General features: G+C 52.7%; 1 protein-coding gene across 1 annotated transcript; it reads right to left on the reverse strand.

Moving 5' to 3' along the window:
• Positions 1-10207: 10207 nt before the first annotated feature.
• On the reverse strand, positions 10208-19815 carry MS4A15 (membrane spanning 4-domains A15). The gene is made up of 6 exons (XM_075548040.1): positions 19591-19815; positions 16169-16291; positions 15452-15508; positions 14029-14121; positions 13689-13802; positions 10208-10324 (listed from the first exon to the last, which is right to left on the reverse strand). Exons 1-6 carry the CDS (start codon positions 19813-19815, stop codon positions 10208-10210), a joined length of 729 nt encoding a protein of 242 aa, XP_075404155.1.
• Positions 19816-23197: the final 3382 nt, after the last annotated feature.

The raw sequence follows: 23197 nt of genomic DNA on the forward strand, positions 1-23197 counted from the left end.
TGGACAGAGACCGTTCACCCCACTGTTCTGAATGCCTACACTCTCCTAAGCCCCCGGCTGCCAGGGGTAAACTGCTTTAGACCTAAATAATGTTTGCCTTCAAGTGGACTGACCCTGAATTGGAAGTGACTGCACAGGTTTGTTGGAGTGAAATTCCCCATGGTTGGAAAACTTGCCCACCACCCCATCTTGTTTAATGAAGCCCTCCATCCGGACTTAACTATCTTTAGGACCCGATGGTCACAGTGTACATACACTATGTGGACAACCTAGTGTTGGCAGCCAATGACCCAGGGACATGTGAGCAGGCTCTGAGGTTCTACTTGCCTGCTTACAAGAATTAGGCTTTCGGGTCTCGGCCAAGAAAGCACAGGTAAGAAAGCAACAGGTCTCATACCTGGGCTCCCCATTGTGCACAGGCAAACGAGCAGTATCAGCCTCACATATATCCGGCATCATCTCAATCCCAGTCCCCACAGCCAAACGTCAAGTACGAGAATTCTTGGGCACAGTGGGGGTACCGCAGGTTGTGGATTCTAGGCTTCACTGAACTGACCAAACCTCTCTATCAGTTTATCAGGAGGAGTGAGGCTCTTATTTAGACAGACACCGAGCAGAAGCCTTTGATGATGTAAAGCAGGCCCTGAGCCAAGCTGCAGCTTTGGCCCTGCCCGACCTCTCCAAGCCCCTTCTCCGTTTGCCCATGAGCGGACAGGAGTAGCCCTCGGGGTATTGACCCAGAAGCTGGGTCCATGGGACAGACTGGTGGCATATCTCCTTCATGCCTGAGGGCAGTGGCAGCTTCTCTTCAAAGAAGCAGACAAGTTCACCAGGGGACAAGAGCTAGCAGGTGTAGCCCCACGTGCTGTGGAAGTCCCTGCTGCAGAGTTGACTGCATACAGATAGCAAATGCCCGGGCCCCCCAATTCCAGGTTTTGTGGCTAGATCATTCCCGAATCCATTTTCTTGAAACTTCCATTTTAAATCCTGCCACGCTTCTAACACAGGGAGAAGTGAACCATGGCTGGGAAGAGGTCCGGGAAGAAATCCACATGGAGAGATCAGACCTGACCAATGTTCCTCTCCCCAACACAGAGGGGGAGCTATTCATGGAGGGGAGTCAAATCGGGCATCAGGTATGCAGAAGCGGCGGTAGTTATACTAACCACAGCCATCTGGTCCTCAGCCCTGCTGCTCTGTCTAGAGTCACCGAGTTTTAACTGGAGTGCATTGGTGGACCATGGGGCGCTTGGAGATGCTGTACCCTTATGCCATTCCCCCAAATTCCGAGATGCAATGAGGGAACTGAAAACACAGCTGCATTTGCTAAGACAAGATTAGTCCCAAGGAATTGTTTGTGCTTCGAGCAATTTTATCAGGATGTTATTGTTACACTATGCATGCTATGCACCCTTGCCTCATTATATAGAAAGCTGTACTCTGGAAATAAAACTTGCCTTTGGACCATCCGTCCACTGGCCACTCTTTTTCTTCAGGTGGTCACTCCAACAGGTCCACACCGCTGGACGGCAGTGCTGCTCAGAACATCTGCACAACAAGCTGAGCTAATTGCCCTGATAAAAGCCTTACAATGGGCTGAGAGGACATCCCTGGGCGGTTGCTGTGCCACCCATTGATGGAGCAGTCTACCTCCCAGAGGGGGTTTCTTACCTCCAGAGGCAAGGAAGTTAAAAAACGAACACAGAAATCCTGACCCTGCTGGAAGTGGTATGGCTGCCCAAACAAACAAACAAACAAACAAACAAACAAACAACCTAGCCATTGTCCACTGTTCAGCACACCAAAAAGGAGAAGGCATGGTGGCCAGAGGAAGCGGAAAAGCAGCCCGGCGAGTGGCCCCCGAAGGAAAACTCACTCGTGAACTCCCCAGGGTCTCTTTGCCAGACCTGGTTTTACCAAAGACGCCCCAATACAGTCCAGAGGAAGTCTGCACGGCACAGCACCATTTGACAAGAGAGGAGGCCAACGGTTGGTGGGCCCTCCAAGACGGCAGAACCGTGATCCAGGTGTGCCCCTTCATCAGCCAGGTCCAGGTAGCGAAACTGCGCTGTGTGCTCCCATGCACCGGGTTGTGGGCACACGGTTTTAGAAAAAAAAAACAAACAAAACAAACCTTCAAAGAATTGGGATTTATATATGTCCAGGGTCCCGTAGTCAACAAATCCGGCAATGCAATGACCCTGGGGCATATTATTGCCCTGAATGGGGATGTGAGACAATTTCCACTGTAGCTAAGGCCTTGAAACAAAATGACAAATACCTGCAGGTTCATTGTCCCCCTCCCCCTAAGTCTTGTCGTAAGGGACGTCGCAACCCCTTAAATATGACCATTTTGCACCCAAATAAATGACCAGACTCAGTTTTGGAGAATCAGATTAGCCTAAGGAATCCGACTATTTGAAACTGGGTCAGAGAGAGGAAATGTGTTTACTACCCAATGCTGAACCAAGTCCAGGTCCACCATTCCTCTTGGGTCAGTAGCTAGCATCTTGGCTGGGGACCATAAATTCCTCTCTTTAGAAAAGTTGCCAACTTCTAAAGTTCCGGAAAGTTCCTCGACCAGCCCCACCCCAGGCATTCCCGTGCCTGTAACAAACCCCACTCTGTGGCTGACCGATTTCCTGACAAGTCTTCACCAAGCTTGAAATGTTTCTAATCCTGCTTTAGCTCATGATTGCTGGCTGTGTCTAAATCCACGACCCTCCCTTTAATGTAGGCCTTGCAGTCCCCCCAAATCCCAGCACCTGAAACCCAAGATTGCAACGCTCCAATAATTCATTTAACCCAGGCGACCTACAAGACCAGGGGTGTGTTCACCTCACCCGGTATAAGACGCCTCTGCCTATGGTGACATCCTGTAATCAAGCCATGAACATGCGTTACAATGGGTCTCAAGTAGACTGCAAGCTCTCCAGGGGCCATGGTGCTCTTGCTTCTTCGGCCTCACTGATGGCTTCTCAACCTGCGTATTGAACACTTGAAGGACCCTAGTGTGTCTATTGCCAAGGATGGATGTCTATGAAGGAGACCAAGGCCTGGGATTAATAACCACCTCCGAGTCCACCCAACAAAAGCGAGTCCCTAGAGAGACCCTCTTTTTAGTGGGGCTAGGGGTTGTGCTTGCTGCTGCCAATGGGATGACTTCCCTCATCCTCCAGAGCCAAGGCCTATAGGGTCTGTCATTCACCTCCAGCCGGACATCAGCCGGAGAGGTAGTTAGTCTATTGTGCCAACCTGGCTGATAAACAGATGTGGGGTTAATTGAAAGGCGGAGGGATAAATGGCTTGGTGAGCCTCGCCTTTCGAGTTCTCAGGTCTCTTGCTTTGTGGTGGTCTGGCCAGGGTGCAGCTGCGTTAGCCATTCCCTGCTTCAGCTGGCAAGGCTCACTTCCTGCGAGACATTCCTGAGGAGAAGCCGCATGGACCTACTCCGATGCAGCCCTGGGTGCTGGAGCAGCCGTGTGGAGACCCCTGCCAGCGCTGAGATGCTTACACATTCACTGATTGGGCTTTCCTCCTGCAGTCAGCATCATTGCATGTGTTTTGTGAGATGGAGGAGGACTTTGTGGATTGGTGTCGGACATATGGGTTAATGTTGGACTTGTGGGCTTGGGCAGCACTGGGCTGGGATGTTTTTTTCATGTGCACTTACCCTTTATATAAAACTCTCTCTTATGAAATATGAGTTTTGGTGGATTTGCTTCTCTAAAGGACCCAGGCTAAGGCAGCCAGCTAGAATCCACGGTCTCAGAGGTCTCTGGGAGCAGATTGAGTCACTAGCAGAGGTAGACAAAACAGACCAGGTCTTGACTTGCTAGTCCTCACACAGGGCAGGTTATGTGCTTGCCCTCGGAGAACTCGCCTATATGCTAACCAGACAAGAATTGGGAGAGAAACACTTGCTTTAGTCGAAATAACGTTGAGGAAAGAAAGGAAAAACTAGAAGCCTGCAACAATTGGCACCAAACCTGTTCAACTGGTCTCCCTGGGGTTTTACTTTATTAGCCTCGCTGGCCCCTGATCCTAATACTGGTGGGACTCTTAGTTGGGCATGTATTATCAATATCCTCATAGGAGTCCTCCAGAATAGGACGGAAGCAGTAAAACCCCATGGTACTGAGGGCCTGATATTCTATTTTAAGCCCAGAGGAGATGGATGATGAATCAATGATTTGATTTTCACGAATCAAAACCGTAGGAATTGAAATAGACAAGCTCCTGTCACCACATTTAAGCAGAACTGTCACAAGAGAACACTTTTCCAAAAAAGGCATCCTCCCTGACCCTCTGACCAGCCTCTGCTCGGCCCCAGGTACTCTGTTTCAACCTCACTATGGAACGCAGGTCTGTATGTGCCTTAGGGCCATTCTTGTTTAACCCCGCCCCTCTCTCCTTATCCAGGGAGGTGGTCAGTCTTGTTTCTCCGAGGGGCAGGAGGTCCCTTTCCCCTCGCCAGGGGGCAAGCTGGGGACGAAATCCAGGCGTGGGATCATAAAACAAGCTCCTAACTTTACCTGCGTGTACTTTTGTTTTCCTTCTGTCAGTACGGCTTGCTTAGTGAGACATGAATTCTCACTTGCTTTTCCTTCTGTTTTCTGCCCTCCCTGAATAATGTCCGTGAGGTGGTCAGGCAAGACAGGCAGGGCAGTGTGGTGGCCAGGTCCTCTGCACATCCCCCTGCAGGCCGGGCTGGCCTGATGAGCAATAAAGACTTCATATCATTCTATTTGGACATTGCAGTGTCATCTTCTACTCAAATCTGCAACTCCCTGAGTGCCACTAAGCAGGTGCTAAGTCTACCCCGCTTCCTCCCTCCAGCAGGGTAGTCTTAGAGGCGTTAGGGGGTGGGGAGAGGATGAGGGGACCAAGGGGACAGGAGTCCCTGGGGCACCAGTCCAAGGGGACACCCGGTGAGTTCAGGAATGACCTTATGAGGAGCTGCAAATACAAGAGTGGCCTGAGTGAGGCTGCTGGGTAGGAGGGGGCGGGGGAGGGTGTTCCCGCGGACGCTGGTGGGCACGGTCAACTTGGATTCACAGGCCATTCTTGAAAAGAACCCATGCTTAAGGCAGACCCCCCGTCTTCGATTCATCTTCCTGCACTCAGCATCACTGCATGTGTTTCGTGAGTCCGAAGAGGACTTTATAGATTGGTATTGGACATGTAGGCTAAGATCAGACTGATGGACCAGGCTGGGATATTTTCTCAAGAGTCAACTGTTCTGGTATATAAAGCTCTTTCTTATGCACATATGAGTGTCTGTGAATTTGTTTCTCTAGTCCACCCAGACTAACACAAGCTGCCATCTTTATCCATGTAACATGAGGTTGTCCATTGGTCCAGTTGTGAGGATTCGTGTCTTCTTTACATGAAGTTGCAATCCGTACTGAAGGCTGCAGTCCTTGATCTTCATCATCAAGTGCTTCAAGTCTTCCTCCCTTTCAGCAAGCAAGGCCGTGTCATCTGCATATCACAGGTTATTAAGGAGCCTTCCTCCAGTCCTGATGCTGCGTTCTTCCTCAAGTGAGGTACTATTCCAAATTCAGGGCTTCCTTCAGTGCTAGGGGAGGGTGGATCTCTGTGTGGGCTCTGGGGAAGGTCCTGTCTCTTCAGCTTTTGTTCCTTGGCCATCATCATCATGTGCCTTGCTGTCACTGTGCCCCATTTTCAGTTGGGGACTCCTCTAGTTTCACAGCCCGAGTCCCTTGCAATTTGCCCCACCTGCTCCTTTTCTCTCTCACAAGTGATTGGCATAAACACAGGTCCAGCCTCTTCAGTTTAACACAGACACACCTATCTCTCCATGGGACTACACTCACCCATCTCACTGCCATCCAGCCAATTCTGTGAGCCCATAGGACAGAGTAGAACGGCCCCTGTTTGTTTCTGAGGCTCTAACTCTTTACAGGAATAGAAAGTCTCATCGTTCTCCCGAGGAGCAGCTGGTGGTCTCAAACTGCTGGCCTTGAGGTTAGCAGCACTGTGTGTAACCTATGACATGCTACCAGGACTCCTCATTCGCCCGCCCAGGGATTAGGATTGACAGTATACATTTTGGGGTGGCACAACGCATTGAACAACAACCCTCAAACCCAAATATCTTAACCCTAAGTTCTCAAGCCTCTTCATGGTGTTATTGGTAGGTGACATGGAGTCAGGTCCGGTCATAGTGACCCTGTGTACAACATACTGACACATTGCCCTGTCCTGCGCCATCCTCAAAACTGTTCCTGTGCTTGAGCCCACTGTTGCAGCCACTGTGTCAACCCACCTGGTAGAAGGCCTTCCTCTTTTATCTACCCCTCTGCTTTACCAAGCATGATGTCCTTCTCCAGGGACTGGTCTCTCCTGACAGCATGACAATATATAAGACAAAGTCTAGCCATCCTTGTTTCTAAGGAGCACTCTGGCTGTACTTCTTCTAAGATAAATCTGTTGGTTCTTTAGGCAGTCCATGCCTGGTACGTTCAATATCTTTCTCCAGCACTTCAATTCAGATGCATTGATTCTTCTTCAGTCTTCTTTACTCCATGTTCAACTTTCTTTCTTTATTTTAATGGTCAACATTCATATACATATGAGGAACCAGAAAATATCATGACTTGAGTCATCTTAGTCCTCAAAGTAACCCCCTATCTTTACAGTACTCTTCAAAGAGGTCTAAAGAGGGTCTCTTCATGCTCAGAGTGAAAGTGTCCCCAGGGGAAACCTGGACCCTCAGAGTGGGTCTTGAGGAAGAGCAGGAGTCTGCTAGGAAGGCAGCCCCACCCCAGTATTTGGGATGGAGAGTCCGGAGGAGGGGGTGGTGGAGATGGTACATTGCTCTTTGACGTGGACTATATGGAAAACACAGCATCAGGATTGGAGAAAAGCTTAGCAACCTGCAACATACAGACGACACACCCTTGCTTTCAGGATGTGGGCAGGACTCGGAGAGCTTGCTGATGAAGATCAAGGATTACAACTCAATGTGAAGAAGACCAAAGTCTTTGCCACCAATAGACCAATAGACAAGCTTGTGTTAAATGAAGAAAAGATGGAAGTTGTCAAGGATTCCGTGCTCATGGAAGCAGCCATCAAGAGATCAGAAGATGCGCTGCATTGGGTGTGGGAAACAGAAAGATTTCTCCCAAGTTGTCTCCCCCAAATATATCCCAAACTTAGCTGCTTACTACACATGGCAAATGACTATACACTTGGAGGTCAATAGAGGTAGGTCAGGGGTTGCTCTCCCGAAGGGTTATCAGCCATCTAGAGCAAGCAGTCACCACTGTTTATCCCACAACAAGTAGGATCTACTACCTTCTGAAAAGGATAATAGTTGACTGTTTCCTTGTTGGAGACCCCTGAGAGGTCAAGCCCACCCAAGGGTGACCAAGGTTAGGCCGCCATCATGAATCTAGGGTCTGCCCATCTTGTCACATGTACACCTCTAGTCTCCCCCCACCACCCTGCTTCCTATGGGCACACCCCTAACTCATCCCCTTCCTGCCACGTTTATGTCTATTGTACATCCCCTTCCTGTGATGTGTTGCTACCTGTAATCACGCCCCCCCCTAGGTAATGATAAGCCTTGGTTGGCCATAAAGTTGGCCCGGCTCTTGCTCTCGGAGGCCTGCCCACGAGGACCACCAAGCAGGGCTGAGGTGAGCATGCTACTATGAAATGTGTCTGACCCCATTACTCCAATCTCGCTTCCATGTCTCATGCTCTCTATGACTTTATTATAATCTTTATGTATCTTAACCGTACAGTTGTGCTTATCAAACCCGTGACTATTCCCCCCACATTTGGCATATCTGCTGTACAAGACCTCTTTAACGTGTTGAAGAGCAAGGAGGTCACTTTGAGGACTACAGTGTGTCTGACCCGAGTCGTGGTATTTTTCCTCACCTCATCTGCCTGTGAAAGTTGGGCATTGAGTAAGGAATTCCGACGGAAGGAGAATGGATTCATTTGAATTATGACGCTGGCGAAGAATCGGGAAAGTGCCATGCGCCACCAAAAGAACCAACAAATCTGTCTTGGAAGAAGGACAGCCTGAATGCTCCTGAGAGTGGAGGATGGAGAGACTTGGTCTCATGCACTTTGGACGTGTTGTCCGGAGAAGCCACTCCCTGGAGAAGGACATCATGGTTGATAAAGTGGAGGGGCAGTAAAATAGAGGAATGCCCTTGGCGAGATGGACCGACACCGTGGCTGCCACCATGCCCTCCAATCTAAGGACAATGGTGAGGAAGGCGCAGGGCCCGGGTGGCATTTTCTTCTTTTGTTCGTGGCGTCGCGATGCGTCAGAATCAACTCGACGGCACCTCCCAGCAACTACCGCGGGAGCACATGTGGTCAGAACACAAACTGAAGTGTGGGGTGCAGCAGGGTTCAAATCCCAACACTGCCTCTTAAAAAGCTGTGTGGCCTTGGGTGAGTGATTTAACCTTTTCTGCCCCAGTGTCCTTGGCTGTAGAGTGGGGATATACATTGCTATCTGGACAAAGGACACCTGGCAGGTCTAATGCCTGGCACCTGTGACTGTGACCTTGCTTGGAAATCGGGTCTTTGGAGATGTCGTGGGTTGACTTGAGGTCACACTGGAGTGAGTGTGTGTGCGCGTGTATGTGTGTCCTGATTCAACCCGCGTGGCGTCCTTATGAGAGAGGAGAAGAGAAAGAAAGGTGGGAAGACAGACATGTTCAGAAGCAGCTACATGCCAAGATGTGCCTGGGGTGGAGGTGGGGAGGGGGGTTATCAAGAGAGTCTGGTGACGTCTGAGAGCGTGGCCCTGAATTCCAACCCTGGCCTCTGCTTGTTCTTAGAAGTCATCAGTTTGTGCTCTCTGTCCCCATGGCCCTCCAACACCAACACACTGGTGCCTGCGTCACACCCCTGGATGGGCCAGTGCGAGGACCACACCCCGGGTGCCCCTTTGCTGTGACCAATAGATGTCCCTGAGCTTAAGAAGGATCATCACTGCAAAGAGAGCAGGTCAGAGTTCAAACCACTCCCCACCCACATGGCCCCTGGATACAGAAGGCACCTCCTTATCACCCAGGGATCGTGCCCAGCTGCTGGGATTATGGTTCAGGGCGTGGGGGCCGGGAAGGTGGGGTACCAACACTGTGCACCCTGAGATGCTGAGGCGGACGGAGGCGGGGCTGGCGCCATCCCTCTTGGTAAAACTTCAACCTGGGAGCAGGGACAGTCTGTACTGGTTCCACTTTACAGTAGAGGAGGAGGAGGAGGTTTTCAGGGTACTGAGGTGGGACCCAGGGGAGCCCCAAGACCCAGGAAAGCTTGGTTCACTGTAGTCATACCTGTCTGCAGGTTCAGGTGCGTGTGGGGCCGTGAAGGGCCTTACTGGCCATCTGGTTCAACTCTCCTTTACAGGGGAGGACATGGAGGCCCAGGGGTCTTGGCGGCAGGGTGCAAAGGTCAAGGCAAGCCCTGGGGCCTGGAGGCCAGAGGTCAGCCTATCTGCCTTGGGGGATGGGAGAACAGACCAGCACTCAGTACTTCCCAGGCCGGCCCGCCCTCCCCTGCAGTGATCCTGGCTGGTGGAGCCTCAGTGATCTTCTTACCGGAAAACTAGATCCAGTGAAAATTCCGGGGGCTTTGGGCAAGTTGGGAAGGGGTTATTGGAGTCCAGGTGGTGTAGTGGTTATGAGTGGGGGCGGGAACCTCACGGTTGGTAGTTCGAAACCACCAATTGCTCCATGGGAGTAAGTGGAGGCGTGCTACTTCCAAATACACACTCAGGGACATATCTACCCTGTCCTATAGGGTCGCTGTGAGGCGGTGGCCGTAGTGAGTTTGGAAGGAGGAATCACAATAATGACCCCTTTGGGAATTCTGGGGGCAGCGCGGAATTCTGCGAGCCTGGCCCTCTCTGCTTTTGCCCCCCTCCCCCTGTTCCCAATCACCCCCAAAATGAGTGGATGGGACAAAGGGCAAGCGCACGAAGCTCCTGGAACGGAAGGGCGACAGCTCAGGAAAAGAGACAGTCCAGGTAGACACCATGCCGTGGTCATTTGTTAGCAAAGACACGCTGGGAGAGCACGGGGGACAGCAGGGACAAATACGTCGGGGCCTGGGAGACAGGACAACAGAAAGGCTGCCCCCCACCCCAGGGAGGTACAGGGTGTGGTGGGCGTGGGGAGCAGCTGCGCCCACGGGAGAAAGGCTGGGCTTTCTACTCGGAGGACTCCTTGGGCATATAGGCCACATTGTCGTAGGCGGGGGGCGGAGAGGCTGCTGGGCTGGGAATGCTGAAGTCTGTGCTGAAGGCGTTGGGCAGGAAGATCACAGGCTGAAAAGAACAGGAAATCCAGTGAGAAGCCAGGAAGGCTCGGGGAGGTGTTGCAATAGTGCCTCCTCGCGGAAGTTCTGAGAACAGCACCCGCAAGCCGGAAGTGGTTGGGTTAAATCCATGTATGGCATTGGGCAAATTGGCCGCGTATACACCAAACCAAAGCCAACCAACCCAAACTCGCAATTCCGACTCATAGCAATCCCATAGAAGCACACGGATGTCACGTTGAGGACTAAAGTATTTTCAATCACCTTTTAAAATCTCAGCCATCCTAGTAGTACAAGCTCATAGAAAACAGAGTGGGAACTAAAAAAACAACCACCTAGTAATAGAACTCCCGCATGGCCCAGTACACTTCTGGGTATATATGCCCAAAGACGAGACAGATCGGGGGGGCCCGATCTCCTCACTGTCATGAGTTGAGAGGGACTCATAGCAACCTTATAGGGCAGGATAGAAGTGTCCTGTGAGTTTCTGAGGCTGTTACTCTTTCCAGGAGTAGAAAGCCCCACCTTCCTCCCAGGGGGCAGCTGGTGGTACCCAACTGCTGACCTTGCAGTGAGCAGCCGACAAATAACCACCATCCATCAGGGTTCCTATGTGCCTCATCCAAGACACAGGGTTTTCAGTCACCGGCTCTGCATGTGGAAGTTGGACGTTGACTAAGGCAGACCACAGAGAACCGATGCGTTCTAATTACAGGGCTGGAGATGAATATTGAAAGTACCTGGGCGGCTAAAAGAACCAACAAACCTGTCTTGGAAGAAGTACAGCCAGATAGTTCCTTAGAATTGCGAATGGTGAGACTTGGTCTCATCTACTTTGGGTACGTTGTCAGGAGAGACCAGTCCCTGGCAAAGGACCTCATGGTTGGTAACGTGGAGGGACAGCAAACACGCGGAAGACCCTGGATGAGATGGATTGGCACGGTGGCTACAGTGGGCTTCAACATCACAAGAAGTATGGCATGGCACAGGATGGGGCAGGGTTTCCTTCTGTGATGCGTAGGGTCGCTATGCGTTGGAACCGAATCGATGGCATCTAACAACCATAAGGGCTATAACCTATTTATAGATCTTATCATGTATCTGGACCTCATTGTGACTGCAGGTGCGTCAGCCTATCGCTGCACTGCATTGAATTTTCAGAGGATGATTTACCAGAAGTGGACGTCCAGACCTTTCTCCGAAGTCACGGCTGACACCGAAACCAAACTCACTGTCCGCAGTGGAATCTGACGGTTGGCCAAACCCAGAGGTGCTACCTAAGGGACAGCATGTGCCTGGGCACCATCTGAAGGGGACGCTATGGAGCCAAGTCTACTAATCCTGGGCGGCCCAGCTGCCTTCTGCAAGCTCCGCAGACACAGAGGAGAGGCAAGGTGAGCACAGGGGACCACTTTCTGGGGTGCAAGTTCAAGGGGGGGGCGCTGAAGAGGCCCAGAATGCCATTCTTAGGAATCACACATATGAAAGGCCCCATAGAGGCAGCTGGGCAAGTGGGGGTGGGGCTGGGGTGGGAAGGTATCTTGAAATTTGGGGGCAGGGCTTAGTTGGGAGATTGGCCCTAGGAGTTTGGATTTGGGGCGGTGGAGGTGGGGTGGGGAGGGCACTGCAATTTAGTGAATGCCCGGCTGTTCATTACCCTCATCACGCCCCTGCATAAACCGCCACTTTTTCCTTCTTCTTTCTTCTTCTTTTTTTTTAACTCGACAACATCTATTTGGGGGTGGGATGAGGAATAAGGGAGATTGCAACCTCACATTATTTGCAAAGGAACATACTGAACCAATGGCTTGAAAATTGGGGAGATCTTGATTTCATAGTGAGTTAGCCAAGACCGCTAAACTTTCTCAGTAGGTTGATTAAGGCGTTAGCTGCAGTGCCCAGCTGGAACAGGCTCAGCGCAGTGGGTTTTGGCTGGGCCAGCAGTGACCTGATGGCGCGGTGGTTACGCATGGGGCTGTGACCCGCAAGGGTGGTTCTTTGAAACCACCAGTTGCTCCGTGGGAGAAAGATGGGGCTTTCTACTCCCGGAAAGCGTTATTGTCTCGGGAACTCACAGGGGGCAGTTCTGCCCTGACTCATAGGGTCACCTTGACTCAAAAGCAGTGAGTCTGTTTGTTTTGCTTCGCTGCTGGCTTAGAGAACAGAGCCGTGCCATCTCTCCAGGAGCACTATGCTCCCTCTGTCTCCCTGGCTTGCTTCTGCAGGCTTTACACTAAAAACGAAAACAAAAAAAACACCTCCACTGCCATCACATCGACTCCAAGTCATAGTGGCCCTATGGCCTGGGACAGGACAGAACTGCCCCCTTGGGCGTCCTAGATGGTAACCCCTTACGAGAGCTGAAAGTGTCTCACATTGCAGTTAGCTTAATGCTTAATGACCACCCACCTAGGCTCTAACCCCGGAAGATGTAGGGCCTCTTTCTATCCTCCAGAACCAGACTCTGGCCTCCTCTTTGGCCTCCCTGCCTCCAGCATCCGCCCACTCCCTCTGCACCAAGTCCTCCAGGTTGGTATCCCCAAAGCCCCCTCTTGGGCTCAAATACCTGCAGTCCTTCCCCTCCCGCAACCCTGTTGGAAATTCTCCGCAGCACACCAGCCTGCTTTGAACTGCCAGAGGCAGTTCATCTGGTTAACACAAGCAGACCTCTCCCTCTTCTCGTGGCTTTGTTGGTGACACATTGGGCTACGAATTGCAAGGCCAGCAGTTTGAACCCACCAGATGCTCTATGGGAGAAAGATGAGGCTTTCTGTTCCTGTAAAGATTTATAGCCTCAGCAACACTAGGGAGCAGTTCCCCTTGGCCCTACAGGGTCCGTCTGAGTCAGAATCGGCTTTTAGGTGGTGGGCTTAGCATTTTGCTTTTTTAAAGGGACTTAGAGCCCTGGTGGTGGCTTTGTGGGAGAAGGATAGGGCTCTATTGTTTGTAAAGACTTAGAATCTCGAGACCTCTCAGGGGCAGCTCTGCCCTGTCCTGTAGGGTTGCTAAGAGTTAGCATTGACTCGATGGAGTCAGTAGATGTCCTTGGATCACCTGAAAAAGTCCTATGGTGCAGTGGGTTACATGTTGGGCTGCTAACTGGAAATCAGCAGTTCGAAATCACCAGGGCTCCGGGGAAGAAAGACGAAGCTTTCTGCTCCCCCAAACCCACAGGGTTCCTTCTACGCTGCCCTACAGGGCTGCTCCCGGCGGGAATCCACTGACGGCAGTGAGTTGGTTTGTTTGTTGGATGTATGAGTTGGGCGCTCATGGCAGCCTGGTCCCTACAAATTGCTTCCTGGAGGGAGGGGGCAGAAGCAGTGAGACTCATTCCCCCCCCCCACCTCCATTTCCTAGTTTAGGGCGGTACTCACCGCATTGGCTTGGGCACGGGTGGCTTGGCACCCAAAGTGGGTGGCAATGACAGCGATGAAGAACTCTAGGATGGTGAAGATGGTGAGCACGGCTAGGTAGCCCCTGCCCACGTCCTGAGGATCAAACATCACGGTCAAGGTCAAGGCCAGCTGAGGGCCCGAGGAGGAGGGAATGGGGCCCAGAGCTGTCTCTGGATCCTGGCTTCTTATGGTGGGTCCTGCGCACCCCCCATCCCAGCTTGGGGGGTGGGTCTATTGGGACTGGGAAGTTCTGGACCTCCTGATGCTGCCGTTTGCCTCCCACCTCTTCCTCCCCATTGTCTCCAGTCTCCCCACTCACCCAGTTAGTGACCCCGAAATCCATGAGCAGAATGGCTGTCCCTGCAAAGGCCGCCATGGCGCTGAGCATGTTGGTACCCAGGCTGCTCCTCACCTGCAGGGGGCGAGACAAGGGGGAGGGCAGAGGGGACAAGCCACCCTGCCCAGGGCCCCGGAGGGTGATAGAAGCCTGGCAGTAACCTCAGTGGCCACATGCACCCTGATTTCTCCTCTGAGCCTCAGGACAGGGGCCCCTGCTGTCTCCCTGTTTCGAGAGAGTCCTGGGCTCTTGCCCATCCTTCCTTTGGCTTTCAACCCTCCCCCTCCTGCAGGTAGGCTCACTATGGAGGGTCACCAGCCCCAGGGGTCTCAGGTAGGTGTGTGCGGAGCAATGCACGGAGCCTAGGCTGCTCTGAAACCGGAGGGCCTCCTGGACCTGACCTGAGTGTGAACTCTTTCTTGGCACCTGAGCCACTAGCCGCCTCCCTGCTCAGCTTCCTGTCTGCTCTGACCCCACCCTGGTCCCTCCTGTTCCCAAGCCCCTCCCATCTCACCCCAGGTGTCCGTTGAGCCCTCCAGTCCAGATCCATCTGTCCCCAGCCTCTCCCCACCCTGTGTTGTCTCCAGCCTCTCCCAAGGTCAGGTCTGGACTCAGTGACACCCTTCAGGCCTCCAGGGCCATCGAGCTACATGGACCCCTGGATGACTCTCGCAAAGGAAGCACGGACACCCTTCTAGCACGTTCCACATGGTGTCCCTCTCGTACTTGTTTTCTGGGTGTCACCACATACCACATTGTCACCCCTACCTGGGCAGGGGCCTTAGCCTTCACGGCCATGTTCTCAAAGCCTGGCACTGTGCTGTCCCAAGGCCTCCCACCGCCTCCCTGCTGCCTGCAGAAGGTTCCGGTGCCTTCTACATCTGGCCCCGGCTCTCTGTCCATCACATTTCTTCCTCCTCCTGCCTGTGTGGTGCAGCGGGTTAAGCGTGGCGCTCCGAGGCGGCCTGCTTCCATGAACACATACGGCCTGGGAAACCCTGTGGGGGCAGTTCTGCTCTGCGCTGTCGGGTCACCATGAGACGGAATGGGCTCAATGGCAGCAAGCCGGGGGTTTTGGTTGGGTCCCTTCTCAGGCCTTTGGTCTGGCTGAAGCAGATGGTTTCTGTAGCACCCGTGCCCACACCGATGCTGCCGCCTCTGCTTCCACTCTGTCGTGTTTAAAGTGACCACCAAAGTGTGGACTAGCGTGCCCTCCTTTCTACCAAGGTCACTGCGTGGGGGCCCGCTCTCCATCCCCTGCGCTGACCTAGGGAACCTGCATTTCTGTTCCTTCCGCCACATGTGACGGTCTTGTGTCTGGTCACCTGGCACTGCCTGGCCCTGGCCTGGAAGCCAGGAGGTGCTTATGGGAGGATGAGGTGGGGGCGCCACAGCCCACACTTACCAGGCAGCTGGTGTGGCTCTTCTCGGCAGCCACCGACAGCGACCCCGAGATGATGAACTGCGTGGGGAAGAGGCGGCCCAGTGAAGCACAGAGGCCCCTTGGTGTGGGGCAGCCCCATGGGCAGCTACGAGGCCAGTAGGCCAGGCTTGGGCTTAGCATCCAGGTGGTGGCCACCCTCACCCCTTCTCCCCACCCTCTTTGGCAGTCCACGATCACGATGGGATCAGATTTAGGCTTACGAATGGGGTTTGGGGTTGGGAATGTTAGGTTTAAGTGCAAGGTTTCCTGGGGCCCTGGTGGCAGTAGTGCTTATACGTTGGGCTGCTAACCCCCAGGTCAGCAGTTCAAAACCACCAGCCGCTCCATGGGAGAAAGACAGGGTGTTCTGCTCCTGTAAACAGTTACGTTTCAGAAATCCACAGGAGCCATTCTACCCTGCCCTGTAGGGTTACTATGAGTTGGTATCGACTTGTTGGATGTGGGCGAGTGAGTGGGTGGGTGGGCCAACCAAAAGGCTGGTGGCTGGAGGCTACTCAAACGTATGTTGGGAGAAAGAGCTGGTGGCTTGTTTTTGAAAGATCACGGCCATTATGGGACGCAGGTGTATTTGGCTCAGGCCCCACCTGGGATGGGTGTGCCCAGCAATGTGAGGGTGGGGGAGTAGACTCGGGAAGAAGTGAGTCTGGGCATGGCCCCCTCTGACAGCTCTGAACTCACACAGGCTCCTCCCCAGAAGGGGACACCACCTTCGATGAAGAGCATCCCCACGTGGCCACGGCGGACCATGAGCAGCACGCTGCCGAAGCCCAGGTGGATGAGGCCGATGAGAATCTGCACGGTCTGAGGAGAGAGGGGGGCGCTTAGCAGGGGGCATCGAGCCAGCTTCACACTGCCCTTGGCCGGCCAGCTGGAGGATGGACTCAGAGGAGCCACAGAGCCGGCTCCGTATTGCCCTCCTGCTGGCCAGTGGGAGGTGAGCGAGGGCGCAGGCAGGCTCAGCAGGTCCTTGGAGCCTGCTCCACACTGCCCACTCCTGGCCAGGCAGAGGAACAAGGCAGCTCCCCTGCTCCCTAACCTGTGCTGCCAACCGGAAACAAAAGCAAATTCTGTGGATTTTGAAGAGACATCATGACCGTGACTACAGAAACCGCTTTAAGAAGGAAAACCAGTGCCCCTGTGGGCCCACGCCTGTGGGGCCCTCGCACTTGTCTTTGGAGAGGTCTTCATCCTGATTCCGGATCCTTGGGTACAGAGATTTTTATACGGCAGAAAACAACTGGGAGGCGTCCTCCTACCACCCTACAAGCCTCTCTGCCCGAATGCCTCCCTCTGTGCTGCTGCATCCCACCTCTCTTACCACACACCACACACACAGACACACACACAGACACACAGTACACACAGTACACACACACACACACAGAAACACACAGACACACACACAGACACATTGCACACACACAGAGACATACACATACACACAGACACACATACAAATACAGATACACACACATATATATACATACACACAACATATACACACAGATATACAGATACACCATACACACAGACACATAGACATACACAGATACACACAGACACACTGTACACACACATACACACAGAGACACACAGACAAGACACACCATACACACAGACACACTGTACACACATGCACACACAGATACACCATACACACAGATACATGGTACACACACAGACAGACACACATACACATACAGACACACACACATATGTACACATACACACAGCATATACACACAGATACACAGATACGCCATACACACAGACACACACATATATAAACAGACACATAGACATACACAGACACACACAGGCACACTGTACACACACATACACACAAGGACACACAAACAAGACACACCATACACACAGACACACTGTACACACACAGACACAGAAACACCAACACATACACACACACCATACTTACAGAGACACATACACACACAGACACACCACACACACACATACACATAGGCATACCATACACACTCAGACACACACAGAAACACACACATACACAGAAACACACACATAGACATACACACAGACATACAGACGTAAACACCCAGACACAGAAGCATAGACATACACACAGACACAGATACACTGACACAGACACACACATATACACAAATACAGGCACATTGACATAGATACACACACCACACACATGCACACAGACACGGATACACCGACAGAGACACACAGACACACCATATTAACACACACGCAGACATACTGTACACACACAGACACACTCAGACATACTGTCCACACACAGACACACATAGGCACACTGTACACATACAGGCACAGATCTATACAGACAGACAGACTGTACAGACACAGACACACATACATACACAGACACACAGACACACTGCACACACACACACAGGTCTACACACACACAGAGTCTCCAGGTGGTGCAAATGAAGAATGAGTTTGGCTGCTAATTGAAAAGTTAGAGGTTCAAGTCCACTCAGAGGCGCCTTGGAAGAAAGGCCTGGTGATCACTTCTCAAAATCCAGTAAAAGAAAACCCTATAGAACCCAGTCCTACTCTGACACACATGGCATCGCCATGGGTCAGAGTCAACTCAGTGACCACCCACATGCTTGCCCGCCTTTGTGTGTGCATATGTGTGTATGTATACGTATGAAATGCTCTTTTCTCCCACAGGTCATCTGGGGCTAGAACACCTCCTACAGGCTGTGGCAGTTAGATTTTAGGTCAGCCTGAATTTGTATGAAAGTGGAGAGGTGGAGTCCAACCTATCGAGGGAGGGGCCTTTTCTACAAGAGACAAGAACTTCTCTTTCCTCTCTTTGCCCCTTTGCCTTCCTGCTACCATACACGGAGAGCTGTGGGTACCCTGCCAGGTTTCCACTGAGCTTGATCCACACAGCTCTGTACCCACTGGCCTGCGATCTCCCTGCATCCCACTCCACTTTTCTGCATCACTGGCTACCTAAGTCTGGGGAGGACTCTGGCTAGCATCGGAACCACGGACTGAAGTCAGACTGGGCTGGATGTCTTCTTGATATAAGACTACTACTTGGTACACAGCTCCGAACGTCACTGGACAACCCAGCCTAACACACAGGCCCTCTTGTCCCAGGCTGCCAGCCCTGCCCCAGCTGGCCCTCCCTGCCTACCACTTCAATTTATCTCATCTCTCTGATGTTCCAGCCACGCCAGCGCTCTGTGTCTCCCTCCAAAAAGCCAGCCTCCCTCCTGCCTCCGGTTCCGTCTCATTTGTCACCTCTTCCCCTAGATCTCCCAGCATCTAGGTTTTAGCAGCAAAACTACCCCTCTAAAGAGACGCTGCTAAAGCCTATCCCTGCTAATGTTGAACCTCTTTTTGTCTCTAGAGTTGGAATGAATCAGTCATTTGTCTCCTGGTTGACTCTTGAGCTCCACGGGGGGCAGGGCCCTCACCAAGTACTTGCCAGCTGTTTGCTCCCCTCTGTGTCCACTTGAATGCCCCAGTGCTGGGGTGCTCATTACCTGCACCCCAGGCCAGAACCACGGCTATTCTTTGTATTTATCTACTTATTTTGATTTTGGTGAAAATCACAGCCACGCGCCAGGTCAACCGTTTCTACTACTCGCCGGCCCCTAAGCATCTCATCGAACCTTTCCAGTTGCTCTGGCTAACTCAATGTCACACACAGGTCATTCTTGAAAAGAGCCCACGTGCAAGGCAGACCTCCTTTACTTAGGAAGACCAACTGCTGACTCACGAGGCAAGGATGGCAAGACTTCATTTAAATGTGCTTTGGAGATGTTATCAGGAGAGACCAGTCCTTAGAGAAGGGCATCACGCTTCCTAAAGCCAAGGGGCAGCAATAAAAGGAGGGCCCTTGAGATGGATCTGCACCGTTGCTGCACCAATGAGCTCAGGCATAGGCAAAGATGCTAGGCTGGGGCAGCGCTGGGCAGTGCTTGGTTCTGTTGTGCCCAGGGGCGCTATGGGTTGGAACTAACTCCATGGGGTGGAGCAACACCAACAGCCGACTTCAGGACCACTTCGGGGCAGAGTTGTGGCTTCAGGATCTATATTTAAAGCCCAGAAGAGGCTGTGCTTACCCCTAAAGCTTTGGGCTCTCCGGTCAGGAATGTCTCCATGGGCCGCAGGTCCGCTGGTTGGGTGGCCCTGGCCGCGTGCGTCCCCAGGGGCGGCTCTTCCAACTGCATGATCCCGGGAGGCTGGCACATGGAGGTGGGCAGGAGGGCTGGAGGTGGGCGGAGGCCGCTGGCGTTGCTGGGCGGGATGACGACAAAGACACCGTTGCTGGCAGGGGTTGCGGACATGGTGCTCAGAAGGCCTGGAAGCAAAGGTTCGGGGGATAATAGTAAACCACGGTCATTTTCTGACTAGGAATACCTGTTCATCATGAGAAGCACCGTGAGCACTTGGCATTGATCTTTCTGAGCAGCGATGGGGAAGCGCGGGCTCGGGGACCGGGGAACCAACAAGTGAGGAACAAAGGAACCAGCCGACTGACCCCAAGTCCACGTTCTCCGAGCGCACTTGCAGGCTGTGGGGTTTCCAATCCTGCGGGTTTTCGGAAGCGGATCACCAGCCCTTTCTTCTGAGGTGCCTATCGATGGGATGGGTGGGTCCAAGCCATCGACCTCTGGTTTTATGTCAACATCCTTGCTACCCAGGGACTCCCAGTGTAGCGGACCTGTTGCTGATAAGTCCATTCTGACTCACGGTGTTTCCAAAGGCGGTTTTCTGTAATTCTCTGTCTGGATCTGTATGTGTGTGGGTATATGTATGAATATAAATAAATATGCGTGTGTATAAGTAAATATTTATTTATTGTGAATTAGGTGGGGTTTCAGACTTCAGATCATCATTTTTGTGTTCGACAACTTGTCTAACGTCCCCACAGTTGGCCCTGTTCATGCCCAGTCCCCCACCTTTCCCTTTCTCCTGCTTGTAGAGTAGTCTCTTCTCCATTCGCTCAAGTGAACACCTGTCTGCCTTCTATCTTGGTGGTAATCTTTATGCAGGCAGTTTGCCAGGCCTTTCTTCTGCAGCACCACTGGGTGAGCTTGACCTGCCAGTCATTTGGTGAGGATCCAAGTGTCACCTCTGATGCCTGGAGAAGTTTGAAAACTCAATTCACTGCCAGGGAGTCAATGCTGACTGATAGTGATCCTACAGGATGGGGTAGAAGTGCGTCTGTGAGTTCCCGAGACTGTAACTCTTGATGGAAGAAGAAAGCCTTTCTTTCTCCCGAGGAACGGCTGGTGGCTTTGAACTGCTGACCTTGTGGTTAGCAGCTCAATGGGTAACCACTATGTGAAGGGTTACCCAAAGTCAAGGCCCTCTTGGTGAGGCAGAGCCAAGACTTGAACTTCAGTGTCTCTGGCCATTGGCCATTCTCTTAAGCTCAGTGCTAAATCAGGGGTGGCAAGGAGCTTTGGGAGGAGTTTTTACTTAAGCTTTGTCCTTCCTGCAGAGAGGGTAAGTACCTTGCCAAGGACACAGAGTTGGGCAACAAACAATGTCCCTTCACCCACCGACCAGAAAACCTCCCCCCTCCCAGGCACATACTTTCTGCCTCTCAGTCCACTGCTAAGTGACCTGGACCACACAACTCCCCATAGGCATCTCCCGCAGAGGGAGGGCTCCCCTTTGGCTGACTGAGCAGTGGCTTTGAACCTGGCCGAACCAGGCCTGGGTGCTGGCAACGCAGTGTGTGGCCTCGGCAGATTCTTTGAAGGAAGTTAACCATTCCATGACCCAGCTGTGAGGGCTGAGTTTGCTGGGAAACAGCGGAGAGGAATGGCTTGGCGGACCACACGGTGAACTGAAAGTGGTCACCCTTCTTGCGGGCATTCGACGGCGAAGTACCAACACATGGCCCAGCTCAAGACGCTGGCAGTAGAAGCCTAGGGTACAGTCCTGGCCCCTTCATGTGCCGGGTGACTTGGGACAAGATGGTGACGTCCCCCCTGCCTCAGTTTCCTTATCTGGCAAGCGGGTAAATGAGAAAGAAGCAGCACATGGATGCAATGAGTTGATCTGGGGGCTGCAACAATGGGCCCCAGCAGAGCCACGGCCGTGAGGATGGCGAAGGGCCGGGTGCTGGTGGTGGTTTGCTCTGCTCTACTTGGGGTTGCTGGGAGCCAGAAGAGAACCCCGCCCCCATCTATCTCAGAAGGCTTGGAGAGCCCTATGTTGAAGTAACACATACAAACCTGAAGGGAAACCACCCGGCATGGTTGGCGTGAAGCCTTTTCTTAAAAATAACCGACCATGAAGAATGCGTGTCCTCATGGGTGCCTTGCACAGAAGCGAAGAGCCGCAGCAGAGAGCCTGGCTGGCTGGATGCGTTACCCATTCTCTCTACTCCCCAAGGGTGCTCAGAGGAGGAGGTTCCCTGCCACACCACAGCGGTGCTGCGGAAGATAAGCCTGGCGATCCACGTCCAGATGCATCACTGCCAAGAAAACCCTCTGAGAGCCATTCTACTCTGTCACACACCGGGTCGCTGTGCGCTGGAGCTGACTGGATGGCTGTGTGTGTGTGTGTGTGTGTGTTGATCTTGTGTCCTTGGTACCATTGGACAGGGGTGCAAGGGACAGTTCTGGGGCTGCTCTAGAGACATGGAAGGAGAAGAAGACATCGACGCCAGGCATCTGGAAACATCTCTGAGAAAACAATGGAGGAAACATAGGGAAACGACCTCGTGATCACGGGTCTAGGCATGGGTGGAAGCGATGCGATGTTTGGAAGGGCTTGCTAGTCGTGCTCGCTGCAGCCTGCAGGGAGTAAACGGCCCGGGAGGCCAAGCAGCAGTCTCCTTAGTTCTCTCCCTAAGAACCACGTGACGTCGTCCATTCTGGAACACACACCAAAGGGGTGATTTTCGGTTGCTTCTCATGTATGGGAAGCTGGACCATGACTAAGGGAGACTGGAGAGCTGACACTTGTGACTTAGCGGTGATGACAAAGACCGCGGCCTAGCATTGGGCCAGGGACTGGTGCCGAAGAACGCCCAGGTCTGTCTGGGAAGACACCAGCCAGAGTGCTCCTTAGAAGCCGGGACGGTGAGACATCACCGTATGTGCCGGGAAACACTTCCCAGTGCACGTGAAGTCTGCGCAGAACAGTGTTTCCTGGTTGATTTCCTCAGAGATATTTCCAGATGCTTCCAGCTGCCTGGCGTCCAATGTCTTCTCCTCCTTCCATGTCTCTAGAGCAACCCCAGAAGTGTCCCCTGCACCCTCTGTCCAATGGCACCAATGACACGAGGACACACACACACACACACACACACACACACACACTGCCGTCCAGTCGGCTCCAATGGCACCAATGACACGAGGACACACACACACACACACACACACACACACACACACACACACACACACACACTGCCGTCCAGTCGGCTCCCGCTGCTTCTGTAAAGGGTCGGAGGAAAGCGTTCTTGGCTGTGTGGGTTGCAGAGCCTCAGCTGCAAGACTCGACCACCTTTGCATGAAAGCAGCATCAGACAAGGCACGCACAAGTAGGCATGGGGGTGTCCATGGAAACTTTATGTACAACAGCAGGCTAGATTTGAATGACGGGCCGTCGTCCGCTGGTCCCTGTGTGAAAGCATTGTCTCCCTGCCCTGTAGTTGATGCTGGCCCATCGCGACTCTAAAGGACACGCGTAGAACTGCCCCCGTGG

The sequence above is a fragment of the Tenrec ecaudatus genome, chromosome 4 (assembly GCF_050624435.1).
Source record: "Tenrec ecaudatus isolate mTenEca1 chromosome 4, mTenEca1.hap1, whole genome shotgun sequence".
Lineage (NCBI taxonomy): Eukaryota > Metazoa > Chordata > Mammalia > Afrosoricida > Tenrecidae > Tenrec > Tenrec ecaudatus.